We start from the raw sequence: 17,746 nt of genomic DNA on the forward strand, positions 1-17,746 counted from the left end.
TTCCTATTTCTGGTAGTGCCTCTGAGTCAGGATACCAGTGTAGGGTACACAACGTGTGAGTGACCCAGATAGCAAAAGCCAAAGACCCTTCTCCTCAGCGTACTCCTCTTATAAGTGGCGATACTAAATCATTCATGACCTCATGTGCTGCTTTTGGCAAGCGGCTCCCTAATTGCTCCTGTGTTTGCAGCGATTCTGCGCAGCCTGGAAAAGCGAGTCTCCAAGTTGCCTGTGGATTTATTGACCACCGGGTCCCTCCTCAGCTTTCACCTGCCAGGCCTCGCCCACTCTATCTGGGGGTGGGGGGTAGGAGCTGGGAACACCTGTTCCCTCCTCTCCAAGCATGGGCTGGGCCATCTGACGGCTTCCCCTTTCCACCAGGGCAGGTGTCGGTTCGGTGTTTCTGCCTTTCCCAGCGCACCCTCCCTCCCCGCCCGCGACGCATCCCTGTTTCGGTGGCTGAGGGCCTGGGGAGGGGAGCCAGCCGCCCTCACACACACCAGATCCTCAGCTCGCTACCTGCTTAGGAGAGCATCAGGCGGACTGCGCGGACCCACCTGCCTCCAAAGTTTGGGGCGTGGGGGAGCCGGGGCACGTGCGTCTGGCTATGGCTCAGTCTGGGGGCCCGGGGCAGCCCCGGGAACCCGCCGCCGGAGACGGATTCACCGACGTCATCAGGAGCCGCGCCGGTAGGACCTGGCTGCTTTTGCTTTTTTTTTGGGGGGGGGGGGGTAGGGTTGGGGGGTATCGAGAGCGATCCGGCTCCTCTCCGTAGAGGCTGTGCCCTGGAAGTTAGTGCGGGGTTTGGGAAAGTTGTTGTGGCGCAGAGCTGAGGAGCGGCCGGGGACTGTCCCCGCGCCCCCGCGCGCGCGGGGCGGGCGGGGAACCACGCGGGGCGGGTCCGGGGAGGAGGGGGAAGGGGTGTCGTTCTCCGGGAGCGGCGGACACTCAAGTTTCTCTGTCGGGTCAAGTAGATCCTGGTGTAGTGGTGGGCGATTTTTTAAATTTTTTTTTAAAGAAAGCCGCCGACGATCGGTTTTATGATAGGACGGAACTTGTTTTAAAAATATAAAGGGATGAGCAGGCCGATTTCAAAGAAATACTGTCCTACGTTGTGTTTCAGAAGGGAGGGTTGGGGAGGTGTGAGAAGGCATGCCTGGTCAGGGTGTGGCCAAGGGCAGAGTTAAGAAACCTGAGAAGTTTCATCTGTGCTGAAGGAAAATGTCAGAGGGGGTGACAGGAAGGCTTGCATGCCTGGAGCGAAACTAGAGGAGTTGAAAGCCAGGGAAGAAGCAGGAATGAAAAGTCTAAGGGTTTTTTTGTGTTTTGTTTGTTTGTTTTGCTTTTTTTTTTTTTTTTTTTTTTTTTTGCGGCGTTACCACAGTGAACTTTCTCCCATGTGTAAATTTCATTTGTAAGGAATCTTCTAGCATTTGGTGGTCTGGCCTACATGTGCAAACACTTGTAAACCAGGATAGGTCATTAAAGCTGTAAATACAAGCAGCTGTTAAGCTTTACCAAAGGATGAAGTTTCAGCTGCTTGAATCCGCTCACTCCTTGGAAATGCACCAAATCGTGGATGGCAACCTAAGGGGACCCTTCCAGGTTTCTTGACATATATTTCTGGATGCTGAAGAGGATAAAGGTAGAAAGTCACTGTGCAAGTCTATTTCTGACATGAGGTTCAAGAAAATAACACAGTCGAAAACAAAAAATGAGTAAGAGACACAGGAATTTGGTAAAACTACACATCGGCAGAGTTCAGAAGATGGTAAAGCAGGATTTCTCTTCACTAGTAGTATAAATTGGTAATGATACCTATAAGTCAAGAAAGAATGGTCTCTGATACTGTCTCTGACAGTACCTGGGACAAATAGTTCTCAATTTAAAAATTACACTTAGCTTCTTCTGGTCACATTAATAACCTAACATCCTTCTCTGATTTTAAAGGGAAGAATAGTAAACTGTCTTTAATGGAATGACCTTCTCATTCAACAGGTAGGATAATAGAATGGCTTTAGGTAGTCACCCTAAAATAACAATTTGAAAAAAATACATTGGATACTTTCATATGTTGCTTTAAAATGGCTATTGTTTATGCAGTTTATTAGACAGTAACTTGTAGCTATAACTATCTGAAATATGCAGAATGATATCTACTATAAATCTGTTAGAGTATTATTTTTGGAAAAGTGTGTTAAGAATTAATTCTGTGAAGAATTGTCAGTGCGTGAAAGAAGCAGAAAAAGATCTCCAAGTTAATTCTCAAAACTAGGTTTGTGTGAGCTTGTGTATATGGAGATGGACAGATTAAATCCATCTCTAAAGGAAATTAAGCCTTCTATAACTTTGGATTCCATATCAGATGCTACTTTGAGTCACTTTTTCTTAAATCCAGTTTACTCTTTTTTTTCTTTTACATTTGTGAAATTAAGCTTTTAGAACTAGGAGACCTTCAAAGTGGAGTGAGTGAGAGGTCCAACAGGTTGTCTAATTTTCATTGCCAGCCTTTCTCTTTTTGATAGGTCCATCTCAGGGTTTAAAGACCATCCCATAAAGTAGAATTTGTGCTTTGAATATTTTGGTTTTTGTACCTTTGTGAAACCAGTGGGTTTTTTTTGTATTATTTTTTAGGTATTGATTTTTTTAAAAATTCTGAAGCATAAGGGGAAGTTGCTATTAATAAATACTTTTTGTAGCCAATTGCTATGCACAGAAAAACATGTGGTGGGATTAACAGGGATGCCAAAGAAAAGCAAACCGAAGAACTTGTTACACTGGCAATACCTATGTCTCTCTGCTGTCTCCTCTTCTCCCCCCAATTTATGTCATATATGTTTGTTTCTAGACCTAGTTAAATGGCAAGGGAAATTTTACAGTGCCCCAAAGGATGTAAAAATAAGCTTTACATAAGATGTTTATATTTTTAGTGGCACTACTGGAGATTGTTTTTCACACAGTTAATAAGTAGAACTTCTAAAAATTGAAGACACAAGATGATTATAATAAATATTCATAATACATAGTTGTAGTTCTTTGATTTTATACTCTGGTTTCATGATTTGAGAAGTCACAACAGTGTGGAACACTCTCTCTTATTTTTTCCTATCACAACTGCATATTCTTAACTCATTTCTACCAAGAACTTTGATGAGGTTATGGTTTACATATATTACCTCGGTAATCATGAGAAATCCCATTACTTGGGTGAAAACTGTTAACAGAATAAATGGCTAACCCAAACCAGGACTGCCTGTCTGTATAAAATGCAGGTATCCTAAAGGTAAAATCTCACCATTTGTAAGTATTTCAATACAATCTATTTACAGCTGTTGGTTTTTTTATTTGTTTGTTTGGATACTTAAATACAGGCACTTGATCTCCTATTGATTGGGTATGCTTTCCTGTAATTAGAAATAGCTCAGTGTAACATAAACAGCTCCATGCTGTTAATCTTTTTAAGCCAGATGTGAATTTAACTAACTCTGATTTCTTTTAGGATCTTTTTTGTGTATGTGTGGTTTGTTTCATTTGGCGTCTCCTGGCAGATCTTTAGATGCTTTACTGGCATAGAATAATACATGAATAATTGAGTAAAGTGTACCTATGGATTTGTGTCACAGAAGGTTTTGTTAACCTCTTGAATGCTGAAATAAATTCAGGCATTTTCTTGAGAATAAAATCAGAGCAGATTTTGTCTAAAAATATAAATATTATTTTTGGTTTGATCTTGGAGTCCACTATAACAAGATCTTTCTGGTGATAATTTTACATTGATAGACTCCTATTTTATTCCAAATATGGAAGATTGTTACACCCAAATTTTGGTAATTTGTTTTTGCTTATTTATAGTGATTATAAAGAGCCTATTGTGAAGAATAGTACGTAAAAGTTAGGCCAAATGACTATTTTAAAACACACGTGGCATATTTCTTTAGTATTTTAACAATCCTTATTAAAAACAAGAATGCAATGTAAGTGAACTTACTTTTTTTCAGTTTGAGCTAATGCTCTTAAATTATACCCTATGCCACTGAAAATTAGATATTCTTAGAACAAACCAAGAATCAAATTAGATGGAGATATTAAGGATTTTACAAGGGAGAAAGTAAGAAATCAGAAGACATTTTGAATAACCACTCTTTCAGAACTGCCAATTATTTCAATTGGAAATGTTTTCTTACAATGCCATTTAATATCTAAAGAATCACTTTGGTAATGAAGCCTGTACTTATCCATTCCAAGAAAATTATATGCTCATGTCATATTGAAGGAGTGGGGTAATTCATTGTGCCTGTTTATACAAGAACCACTTTGGTGCTTAAAAAAAAAGAAAACAAAATCCTGAGTGCTAAGATTTTGCTTTCGTTTAATTTATAAGGATTCCTGTCCACAGAGACCTTGGTAAGGAAATTGTAGGGATTACTTTTCATAGATAACAGCTACTAAAGTATGTTGTACTATAGTGTAAGTTTTATTCTGTTTTAGGTAATTGAGTATGACAGCAACCCTGGTGGAGAAATAGATCGACCCAAAGATTACAAGACTGGAAAAATTACCCTTTCTGGATTATTGATAGAGCCATGCAAATTTATGGGAGATAGAATATGTTTCCATGCAACTTTTTTTTAACATTATACCAATGTTTTCAAATGTGTTCTAAATTTTCTCTGCTGTGATAGTGAATTCAATTCTGTTCTTTCCTCCAAGGAGGAAAATTGGAAATTTTCATATTGAGTTAGTAAGTACATTTGGCTTGAGACTGAAAACAGCTTCTAAGTTTCCACTTAAAGTTTTTCCTAAAGTTGATAGCTCCTTCCGATTTAATAAATTTAGCCAATTTATCTTGACATTCAGTAATTCTGAGCTGTTTCTCTCTGTAGAAATTGTTCTATATTATAACAAAATTGAAAATAACATTAATGAACTGTAGTAGTTTTGTGAACATGTAGTTAGCTAATGAGGAAATATCCAGTGATGTAGTGGAGGTGGTTTACACTGGCTTATGAGATCAGATTGTGTGAATCCTTTCTTATCTGCACTTTGCGACATCGTTGCTGGTCTCTTAATTTCTACGAGAAATGAGCAAATGCTAGTAATCAGGACTTTCTCTTTTTTTCCTTTTGTGGGAGCTAGTTGTTAAGTATTCACGAGTACAACACTAGAAATATGGATGATGAGAGAAATTTCAACTGGGAAAAAAGTCACTATGTTGAGACTGTGTATCAGTTACGCATTTTGTTGAACTGAACAGCCTCCCCAGCTAACCGTGGTCTTTACAAATTTTATAGAACAAGGTGTCTGGAGGTAGGCTGCTTCTGATATTGGCTTGACATCTCTGTGATATCAGGGCTAGTGTGTCTGATTCTCTTGGCCTTTTCTTTCTGATTACAAGTTGACAGCTACTGTTCAGATACTACTTAAGGCTGGAAGAAAAGAAAGCCACCAGTTATATATCTTCTAGACTCACTCCATTGAACTGGTGCTTGTATCCATCCATAGCAAACACCGTGTTCCATGGTCATCCTTAGATGCAAATGATGCTAAGACTGTGAATATTGAGCCTTTATACCCTCTAGTGGATTTTGGTAAGGGAGGAGAAGGGTAAGGGAGTAACAGTGGTGTGAGGGTGTCCTGTCACAGGAACTGGCTTATTTCATTTGCTTCTTACTGCTGTTCCTTTTGTCATTCTAGTGCAGAGAGGGAAATTTAAACCCTCAGGAGTTCCTGTTTATGCAGTCATAAATTTACGTGAGGTTTGGGTTATGAGCTCTCTTGTCTTTATCTCTTAAAACAGGTGAAGCTCATCGTACAGAATGGACTTAGATTTGATAGCTATGAATCTGTCTCTAGTTTAGAGACATTAAGTCACCCTTTCATTTCTGTTATCCACTGAAACCTGACCTGTCTGATCCCAGGAAACTGGCATGCTATTTTGAGAATGGGCATAATTTCACTCTGACAGATGATAGCAACTGCAGGCAGCCCAAAGACAAGCATAGTATGTACATTGTGATGGTATAGGGCTATATTTTAGTCTAAGAAATCTGGCTGGAATGACTACTTTTGAACACCTTCTATACTTTTTCTGTCATTATAGTAACTGAAAACTGGTCCATTTGAAAAACAATTTTTACTGTAAAATGCCCCCATCTGCTGTGTCGTCCTCCACACTACCGTGCTCCCATTGCCCTTTCTTCTAACATCATTTGAGGTAGTACTGAAGATGAGCTATCAATTCTGAATTTGTAATATTGAGGGTTGGAGATTTCTATTACGATGATGTGTCTGTACCTTGGAATTGTCTTTCACATGTCAAACCATCACAAAATAGGAGTGGAAAATGGGAAAGAAAACATTTTGTGGTTCGAATGTATATGTCAAATACATTTTACATAAATGTATTTGGCATATATATGTAAAATTGTGTAATTTTACGCAAATGCATTTAAAGAAGTTCTGACTCAAAAGCAAATTGTAACAGGGATTACATCCATGGTACAAGTTCGCCAAAGATTAAAGGGTAACTGAATTTTAATCAAGATGTGAAAAGATAGGTGGTAGGTTTCATCTGGTGGGGAAGCCCCTGAGTACCTATGGTTATATGTTCTAAGTTAAAGAATATTGGTCAGGCTCTTTAGAAAACTCATAAGCAGGAATTAACACTTATGCATGAGATTTAAAAGTTGGAGTAATTCTACTCCTGACAATAATTTTCTATATTGAGCAATGTAACTACTTGGGAAATTTTTTAAAAAATGAATGCCTAGTTGTTTGGGGTGTATGGGTCTCCGTCCTCAGTCTCCCCCTGAAGTTCTTATGAGCCCCCAACTTTGAGGAGCTCTGGCTTTTTTTTTTTTTTTCAACTTGATTTTGGTTTTTAATCATTGCAGGAGCCTTCTTAGATTGTTTGTAGTGACTACTGAAGTTAGTTTCCTGTTTTCCCCATTATGAAAGCAGAGAAAAGGTCAGTGGTGGTTCTCCATTTCCAAGCTTTCAGTGATTGACACTTATGAAAGTTGCATATATCCCTTCTCTAGATGCTCTGAAAATGCCACACAATATCTATTATATCTATTGTGATAGAAATCAGAGAGGACTCATGAGTTAGATAAAAGTGGAGAATAACCTAAAAATCAGGAATAGCTGCCTGAATTTACAAGTTAATAGCTGGTAAATAATTTTCAGTTGCATTCTTTTTAACATCGCCCACATAGTTTGGATTTTGGGGTGGGGCAGATAGAAAGGGGTTTGTTTGTTTGTTTTTTATGTAGCAGTCACAAACTGGCACACAGATAAGGAGATGTGTTCTGTTTGAGATGTAGTGTCAAAAATGTAAAAAGGATTCCTTAGAGCTTGCACTTCTTGAGAGCTCCAATGCTCCTTATTATATTGGAGCAATATATAATGTTACTCCTTATTATATTTCTTAACTCATATTTCTTGCTCAAACCTAGGAGGCACTTTTTTGTTTCACCAGTTTCAGAGCTTAAAGCAAAATATGCACACTCAACCTTATTACTATGATGTAGAAGATTTGAGGAGAAGATAAAGCTCTATTGTAAAGAGGACTTGATAAAAATTTAAGATTTTGATATATGTAGCAAGTTTTAATGCAGAGAATTTTTTTTTTGCATTGTACCTGTAGTTATCACTACATTAAAAAATAGGAGTAACTATTTCGCCTCTTTACTTATTTCTTTTTATTTTTTCTCCTTTTCTCAACCTTCTCATTTCCTTCTTAAACTTCATTGTCACTTCTCTTGGAACTGAAGTTAATGCTATCAATACTGGAGTACAATTAAATTGATACAAATGGACTTCTTTGGAATGGCTTTGTTCCTTTGCCACAATCTTGCAGCATTAGGTCTATGGGGAAATCTGTTCCAAGTTTCATTATGCCAACTTTGAATTCAATTTTCAGTTAAATCTTGTACAAATTTCTACTGCCTGCATGTTATTTTTACAACAGAACTGCTATGTTTAAAATTTTTGGCTCATTTAAAATTAGGTTTGTGAATTATAAAGGGCTATCTGATGTGGTTATTAGAAACATCCAGGACAGACAGCAATCATACTTCTTTAGTGAAGTGGTTCTCTAACTTGAGTGTGTATCAAAAGTCACTGGAGGGCTTAGAACACAGATCAAGGTGCTTTACCTTCAGAGTTTCCGATTCAGTAGTTGTAGAAGAGGGTTTGACAATTTGCACTTTACCAGGCCCCCAAGTGCTGCTGATCCTGTTGCTCTAAAGACAACACTTTGAGAAACACTATTAGAAAAGTTAGGAAGGAATTAGTGAACCATCACTGGTTGGTAAAAAAACAAATGAACCAAAAAACCTGAAGGAGTAGGTAGTTCTTAGTTCCAGGAAGCAAAGGACAATACAACACTGTTCAGAGCTATTGAAGGTGGACTTACTCCTACTACCGTAAGTCCCAGTAATGAATATGAATGTGAGTGGTCCCTTAACCCTTTCTGGCTTAAAAATCCTTTCTGGCTCTATCTGTAGATTGACATAAGGCCAAAGCAATTGCCATGACCAAGGACATAAATATTTAATAGACATGAGTACTTGTTAAAAAATTAATCATAAATTCTACATATTCTTTGTCTTTTAAATTACTGTTAAATCTGATACAACTAATTTTATATGCTGTGTGTACATCGTTGATGTCACCAATACATGTGTGATATATAGATGGCCCAAGTTCTTGGTTAAGACGTTTGCCCACACCAAGTGCTCTCCCTTGCTCTTTTACTTTGCCAGGAATGCAGCAGAACCTCCCATCCATCCCCAAATTCCCCAGGCATACTCTTAACCACTAAACGTAGATAGCTATAGAATGTGTCTTCCAGACGGTAACGATGACCCTATATGTGAGACAGCAAAATAGACACAGATGTAAAGAATAGACTTTTGGACTCTGTGGGAGAAGACAAGGGTGGGATGATTTGAGAGAATAGCATTGAAACATGTATATTATCTTATGTGAAATAGATCGCCAGTCCAGGTTTGATGCATGAGACAGGGCGCTCAGGGCTGGTGCACTGGGATGACCCTGAGGGATGGGATGGGAGGGAGGTGGGAGGGAGGGTCAGGATGGGGAACACATGTACACCCATGGCTGATTCATGTCAATGTATGGCAAAAACCACTACAATATTGTCAAGTGATTAGCCTCCAATTAAAATAAATTAATTTTAAAAAGAATGTCTTTCAATAAAATCCAAAATTCTTCCAAAGAAATATCACCAGCCAAAGGTATTTTAGTATTTTATTATGTATCACAATGTCAGTCTTTTCCCTTAAATTCTTTATTAAATTATCCTCTCCTTTCAAATTTTAACAGTTTACTGGCTTGTACTTGATGGAATTCCGTGTCCTATTAATACTATTTAGTGATCAAATGAGTTTGGGACACATAGGGTAAACAAAGTAAGTTTCTTAATGTCTGGTTTCTGAGAAATTTTATTGTGCCTAAGTGTATGATAAAACATGAAGAGAAGATTGGAGTTTTCTGAACATATTTTGTCATGGACTTTTTGAGAAGCATTTTGTGCATTGTTGCTTCATGGGGCTCAGTTTGGGAAATAGAAAGTGTAGATGTGAATGAATTAGAATATAGGAACCCATTGATTCGTTGGCTTATTCAGCTGACTTGTCTGATTTGAAATACCCTTTCCTTCCACACTGACTAGTGTTTTCTCTAAAGGCTCTGAGGTCTCAGTCCTTGAGTAGGGGGGAAAAAGTCTTCCAGTTATGAGGATTGTTCTAATTGTTTTTTAATAGCATATCATTTTTGTAATGATAATTGACAATGTTCTGTAAAAAATCAACAGAATATAAAATAAAAATCACAGACATAACCCTCATCAAAACTATTAACATTTGTGACTCGCATGTGCATGTATGTACATATGTACACATATATATGCACTCATATGTTTTGCAGACACAATATATGATTAATATTATATAGTGGATTTTATATAAATGCAGTAAGTTGTCTTTATAGATGACATATAATTAAGTGGAAGTACTGCTGCTGCTGCTAAGTCGCTTCAGTCGTGTCCGACTCTGTGCGACCCCATAGACGGCAGCCCACCAGGCTCCCCCGTCCCTGGGATTCTCCAGGCAAGAACACTGGAGTGGGTTGCCATTTCCTTCTCCAATGCAAGAAAGTGAAAAGTGGAAGTGAAGTCGCTCAGTCAAGTTTGACTCGTAGCGACCCCATGGACTGCAGCCCACCAGGCTCCTCCGTCCATGGGATTTTCCAGGCAAGAGGACTGGAGTGGGGTGCCTTTGCCTTCTCCGTAAGTGGCAGTACAGATGTGAGTATAAACATTGTGCTGCTAGTTTATAATTCTGTAATATTTACAACTATTTTGTATGTCAATATAATACAAACCTATTACCACATTATTACATTTTCTTTGACAACACTCATTCATCAGTTATGAGTGGCATATTAGAATCACAAAGGTGGGATTAAAAAAGAAAGGTGGGATATATGTATATCTATGGCTGATTCATGTTGAGGTCTGACAGAAAACAACAAAATTCTGGAAAGCAATTATCCTTCAGTTAAAAGATAAAAAAAAAAGACCTACACATATCCCCAGAGTCTTTGAAACTACCGTGCAATATGTTGTGGGGAGAGTTGGAGGTGAGATCTCACATCCACTCATGAAAAGATGTTTTTCATAAAATATGTCTTAAAATTCAGTTTCTACCCTGAATTGGTTAATAATTATGTGAATCATTTAAATCTTGTTAAATGTTTCTATTTCTAAATGACAGATAGGAACTGAATTGATTCCTGGCCAGTCAGAGATCCATACAGAGGGAGATAATTAAATAGATCTAAAAGACTGCACAATGAAACTTAGTGAATAAGATCTAAAAGACTGTGCACAATGAAACTTAGTGAATAAGAATGAATATACAGCCCTGGCATGTGACTCAGGGAGACATCAAATGAAGTTAGAAAAGTCTAAACTCTGCAGAACTTTGAACAAAGGTGTTTAACTGGAACAAAGCATTGACTGAAGCTGTAGATGCAGTCGTGCGTGTTGAGAACTGATGGAGAGAAACGCTCTATGGAGACGTGGTCCTGTAGTTTGTCAAGTGATTTGTGCTGCATAGTATTTTGGTTATTACACATATTTTAATAAGATAGCAATCTGAATTTGACAACTGACCTGCAAAAGTTAAATTAAAACCAATTATATAGCTAATTGATATCTTAATCTCAATAGAATGGATTTAGTAAAATTATTCTTTTGTGACATGAGCAATTTATTTTTAAATTAAGAAGCAGACTTGGCAATATTTGCCTTGGCCTAAGTCATATATACCATAAAATACATTAAATTACCAGTTAACATATATTAATCACCTTAAAATCTCTAAATGCATTTTCTCTAAAACTTATGCATGGTGAATTACTGAGGTCATGTAACTAGTATAAGTTTGGAAACAGGCTGGTTTTGAATAACAAGTGGAAACCTTTTATGAAGAAAGTTTCCAAAATGAACCCCATGAGAAAATATATTATTAATTATAGCTAGTCAAATGTGAGAAATGCTTACTTTTTCATTTCATAGAAATACATGTTTCATAATTGAATAGCTATTATATTCTCTAATATATTAAATCAATTGCAGTTTGGTTCAGAGTAATGGTCATATTACAGATATTTCTTAAAGATTTGCATTGAAATTCTGAATATGAAACTCAGTTTAGTTTACTCACTGAATTAAAACAACGGCTATATCTTTAAAAATACTGATGGACATTTGAATAAATCAGGTTAAAAAGCTATGGGAGAAGGCAAGGGTGGGATGATCTGAGAGAACAGCATCAAAACATGTATATTATCAAGTGTGAAACAGATCGCCAATCCAGGTTGGATGCATGAGACAAGTGCTCGGGGCTGGTGCACTGGGATGACCCAGAGGGATGGGATGGGGAGGGAGGTGGGAGGGGGGGTCGGGATGTAAATCCATGGCTGATTCATGTCAATGTATGGCAAAAACCACTACAATATTATAAAGTAATTAACCTCCAACTAATAAAAATAAATAAAAAAAAAATAAAAGACTCACCTTTTTGAAAGCAAGGCAGGCGTCCTTCAGTATTTTTGAAAATGAGATTTCTGTTGTGTGGAGAAAGAAACTGTTGGCCATTTTAATTCTTTCACTTTAAATATTGTTTTTATCTCCTTAATAAAGTTTGTAATATATAACTATACTTAAGCACATATGTAAATTCCTATTTTATATATATATATATGTATATATATATATATATATTTGTTTGACAGATTACTCAAGTCTTTTTCTACAAAGAGTACATATTTAAAGAACAGAAACTACTTTTCATATCTTTGAAGTTCTTTCAGGCAGTATGCTTTAAAGAAAGGTCAATTACCAAAAGTTTTGATTACTCTATAGAGTGGAGCCAGAAAAGTATGAAAAAAAAAAGTATCATTTTTTATTATTCTCATCCTGTGGGAAAATGCTAACTATGAAGAGATTTAGGAAATACCATCTGTTTTGTGCAAAGTAAACTCTGTGGTCAATGCGGCAATGTTGCCCAGGTTGCCTTTCAGAGCATGGGCTTTACCCAACCTGACGGAAGTTCTGTTGCAGACTGCCTTTGATCATGAGCTCTTGTGGAGGTTGCCTCAGCTGCAGAAGGACCTCGAATCAGGTCACTTTCTTACGCTGACCTCATTCAGAGACTGATGTATGAGGGAATAGAAAGTCCCTTTCATTTCGTACAAAGTTCATACGTTCAGTAGGAGGAATTCTAGCTACAGAATTTCCTTTAGGGTTGGCAGGAGATGCTCTCTGGCTTGGTAGTGTAGTCGATCTCTCTCTACTCTTGATTCTTTACTCTTTCACTCTATAGGTGTTTAATCCATTTATAATGGGCACACCGTCATAAACACCTGGAATGCTCTTTCAGACTTGGATTCCCAGTGAACCCAAACTGCAATAATAATAAAATTAGCCATGTATTCCAAAATTAATTCATTTTAGGCCTGAGACAAAGCATACTTTGTCTGTTTGTATGCTTTGCTATCTAATGCGTCGTTACTATAACACAGATAAAATGGTAAACTTGGATGGTTTAATACTATACTGCACACAATTATTACCATTTATTGTCCTCATTGACCTAGGATTGACCCTTGCCTTCAAAAAGTATTTTTTTTTAATGAAATGTTTCCCAGATTGGGAGATTTCTTGTCATCAAGAGGCCCTGTATACAAGATCACATCGTTCTCTATAGGGGCTTATTAAACTTCCTCCTTTTCAATTCTTTCCCATCCTACCTCTCAAAGCATTTATTTGTTTTCTTATGCACCGCTATCTTTAATTTTTTTAAATAGTAGAAGATCTGCATTTTAATTAGATATAATCTACTTTTAAAGTCAGTTGAAAATTTTTCTCAGATGAAACATCTGTAATATCCAAAGGTGTCTGGCCTAGGGCAGAAAAAGTGAGACTGCACATCTGTATTATTGCCATCATCAGAAAATGAAGTCCTATTAAAAACATGTTCATAATGTGCTCTACTCTCTAGGAAGCAAAAGTTTATACCCTGGAAAACTGCTAGCATTTCTTATAGGCAATAAAAGTTTCATGACAGCCTAGACCTGCGATATTAAGCATATGCTCAGACATCTTAAAAATGTTATTACTGATTAATCTATAGTTATAAATAACTTTCATTGGCCCTGCTCGCCTAAATAAATATGGTAATTTACGGTTTGTGTTGTTTCATACAAATATAGCCCTCTGCCTTTTATCTAAAAGTGAAGTTACTCTTGTATGCCATGTAGTTTCACAGTAATAAATATTTAGACAGGCTGAAGGAAGTTCCCAGAAGTAGAAATATCTGTAAGAAATAGCCTCATCTTTAAATGTTAATCCTTATTGCTAAATATAGTATGATGTAAAATATTAGCATATTTCTTAAATCATATTATAGGAAGTGACATTAAAAAATAACATAATCCAACTCTTTAACAAATGAATTTTTTTTCATTATTTGGACATAAATTGTCAAAGTTAAAAGAAAATAATACTGCTGGAAAATGAATTAGATATGAGAAACAATAAACAACCATAACTAGAACAAGAAAAAGAATCAAAATATAAAGAATTGCCATGTTTTGCTTCATTAAAAATATTTAAGATAAATTATAATTGATTACACATAACTTTTTAAGATTTATTGACCATGCAAGGTACAAAAGTATAGATGCAAAAAGGTATTCTGAAGTTGTTTTTCATAATGATAAATTAGAAAACAGGTGAATGAATGTCATATTTCATTTTTTGTTGTCCACACAATTAAATATAATGCAGTCATAAGAGCAATTGATATATCTTCTAAATTCATTGGCAGAGTTAGTGATTGATCAACATGTCTAATAGTTCTCTGTGTGTAGAGTGTAACATCAAGTATGGATGTGGAAGGAAGAGAGTGGATGGAAATGTGAATAGTCTGTAGGTACTGAGGATATAAGTGTTGCATTAATATTTTCTCATCTAGTCTATGTATAGTTTCAGTGTTCAAACAAATACAGATTATTTTTCTACTATTAAGAAATTGTATGCTTCATATGTAACCTCCTTTCTTCTAAAGTCATGTGTTTTGTAATGGAGGTAAAGTCACCTTTAGGACTGGCCTTAAATTCGAATGAGGTAAAGACAGTACCCATACATTCTCCAGCAGGTCACAAAGGTTTCTCAGTTTTGTTTCCGTGTAGTAATTTTTTCCCAGTGTTTCTTCAGAAATTTGTGTTTTCCAGTATCAAATTATGAGAAAACAACAGTCAGATTTAGAACACATGGAAAATGTGTTACAATCCACCTAAGGGAATTAAAGCTGGAAAATGGATATTAAAAGTGTTACAGAGGTGAAAGATGTGTAACCAAGTGGAAATCAAACCAGAAGAGGGAATACATACTCTCTGAGACAGAAGATGTGGCTGACATTTCCAGTAACCAAGCACTGATGGAAGCATGGTAGAGATCTAAATGCTGTAAGGGTGTGTGTGTATGTGTGTGTGTGTATCTGCCTGCTGCTAGCAAAACATTCTTATAAATAAAATATCAATAGTTTATATGGATAGTATACTTAATAGAAATGCTATTAGTTATCTTCCAAGAAATAATGTGTTTGAGAACAAATAAGTTTTCAAATTGATGATTTCAACGCATGATTCTGTGCACTGATGAAGTTAACCTCGCCAGGAAGTCTGAATATTAGTTCTTAAAGTACTACTCAATACTGTTCACTGGCATTTTCCAATAGTTTAATATTCACTATTGAATGTATTTCTTTGTAAAGTTAATATTTTTTATTGATCATGCATTATAGAGGAATCAGATATCAAATTGCCAACACCCATTGAATCATAGAAAAAGCAAGAGCATTCCAGAAAAATCATCTGCTTCATTGACTAAGCTAAAGCCTTTGACTGTGTGGATCACAACAAATTGTGAAAAATTCTTAAAGAGATGGGAATACCAGACCACCTATCTGCCTCCTGAGAAACCTGTATACAGGTCAAGAAGCAGCAGAGCTGGACATGGAACAACAGACTGGATCCAAATTGGGAAAGGAGTACAACAAGGCTATATACTGTCACTCTGCTTCTCTAACTTCTATGCAGAGTACATCATGAGAAACGATGGGCTGGATGAAGCACAACCTGGAATCAAGATTGCCAGGAGAAATATCAACAACTTCAGATATGTAGATGATACCACTCTTACGGCAGAAAGCGAAGAGGAACTAAAGAGCCTCTTGATGAAGGTGAAAGAGGAGAGTGAAAAAGTTGGCTTAAAACCCAGCATTCAAAAATGTAAGATCATGGCATCTGGTCCCATCACTTCATGGCAAATAGATGGGAAAACAATGGAAACAGTGGCAGAATTTATTTTCTTGGGCTCCAAAATCACTGCAGATGGTCACTGCAGCCATGAAAGTGAAAGACACTTGCTCCTTGGAAAAAAAGTTTTGACCAATCTAGACAGCATATTAAAAAGCAGAGACATTACTTTCCTGAAAAAGGTCCATCTAGTGAAAGCTATGGTTTTTTCCAGTAGTCATATCTGGATGTGAGTGTTGGACTCTAAGGAAAGCTGAGCGCCAAAGAACTGATGCTTTTGAACTGTGGTGTTGGACTCTTGAGAGTCCCTTGGACTGCAAGGAGATCAAACCAGTCAATCTTAAAGGAAATCAGTCCTGAATATTAATTGGAAGAACTAATGCTGAAGCTGAAGTTCCAATACTTTGCCCACCTGATGTGAAGAACTGACTCATTAGAAAAGACCCTGTTGCTGGGAAAGATTGAAGGCAAGAGGAGAAGGGGACAACAGAGGACAAGATGGTTGGATGGCAACACCGACCCAATGGACATGAGTTTGAGCAAGCTCTGGGCGATGGTGTAGGACAGGGAGGCCTGGCGTGCTGTAGTCCATGGGGTTGTAAAGAGTCAGACACAACTGAGCAACTGAACAACAGCAGCATATATCCCTACTGAGTAAAGAGAAAACAAAGCATTAGAAATAACTTTTAGGAATAATTTAGGATTTTATGAGTTGATGAACATTCCAAGGAACTTGAGTCCTTGTTCTCAGATCCCAAAGATTAAAATATTTTGGAAATTTTTAAACTCTAAGCTAACTCTCAGCAGAAATGATTAGGTGGATAGAGAGGAAGGTGGCAATTGCCAGACCCTGTGATGTCTTTTCACACATACACCCCGTAGGCTATAACTCCTCTGTTTAGTTAATACTGTTCAGTCTTTTGTATGTAAAATTGTTACATCAACCACAAAATCATTAATTTTAAAAGATTGAGCTTGATGCACAAGTTCTGATATTCAGTTTTATCAGGTTTTTAAACTTCTGGTGTTAGATATCTTTTTGGAGTTTGCTGTATTAGGGTAGAGTAGTGATTGTCTATAAGGTGTTTTGATTCAATAACCTCTATGTCCTGTACACTAATGCCTGCTGTTAGGTTTTATTAACATAACATAAGAGGTTAAAATTAGTACTACAGGTTTAGGTTGAGTGCTGGAGAGAGCAGATAATGAGTTGCAATTTTTAGGAGCAAAAAAGATGTTTCCACAATTACCTAAAATTGTTCAATAAAGCTGGCAAAAGGCTAGCCTTTGGACTTTGTGACTCTCTAGCAGTAGAATGGAAAAATTTCTAACTCAAAGTGTAGGCTTAGCCTTAAAAATAGTTGGAAAATAAAGTTTGCATGTATACCATCTTTGGTTTCCTTGTAAGATGCAGAAACTTTGTATGAGAAATGTGTTTTGACAGTTTACAAAGGATGTCAAAACAGCATATGCATAGCTGCAAAATGTCAACTCCTAGTTCTGTTCTATTTCAGTCTGTGGCCCATGTTGTCGAGAGAAAGGCAATGTAATTAATCACAAGGTAAAATTTAAGGTTTATTATGTGAACAAAATTGTCTCATCTCCACCTTAAAATACCCTGAAGCTTTTCCCTTTCTTCCTTCTTTCTCGCTGGCATATGTTTTAGGTTTTAATGTTGTGTATGTGTTTTGGGAATCCACACAGTGTTGCAGTTAACTTGGACTCACTTTCCCTCATTCATTTAATTTCATCCTTTCACAAGAAGTAAAAACCTTCAATTGATTGCATCTCTTATCCTGCTGCTAGTATATTTTCAGTTAGGGTTCTCAGT

The 17,746-nt window shown here is 36.9% G+C and overlaps 1 protein-coding gene across 6 annotated transcripts in view; it reads left to right on the plus strand.

Moving 5' to 3' along the window:
- Positions 1-416: 416 nt before the first annotated feature.
- DMD (dystrophin) overlaps positions 417-17,746 on the plus strand; it is a 2,565,910-nt gene continuing 2,548,580 nt past the window's right edge. For 3 of the 6 annotated variants that reach the window (XM_043895265.1, XM_043895261.1, XM_043895269.1), the window contains exon 1: positions 420-689. In XM_043895265.1, coding sequence (XP_043751200.1) covers positions 608-689 — 82 coding nt within the window. In that variant the 5' untranslated portion in view covers positions 420-607. Of the gene's footprint in view, positions 690-17,746 lie in introns of all 6 variants that reach the window. The other 3 variants (XM_043895262.1, XM_043895270.1, XM_043895268.1) reach the window with 2 other exon arrangements.

This window comes from Cervus elaphus, chromosome X (assembly GCF_910594005.1).
Source record: "Cervus elaphus chromosome X, mCerEla1.1, whole genome shotgun sequence".
NCBI classification, from domain to species: domain Eukaryota; kingdom Metazoa; phylum Chordata; class Mammalia; order Artiodactyla; family Cervidae; genus Cervus; species Cervus elaphus.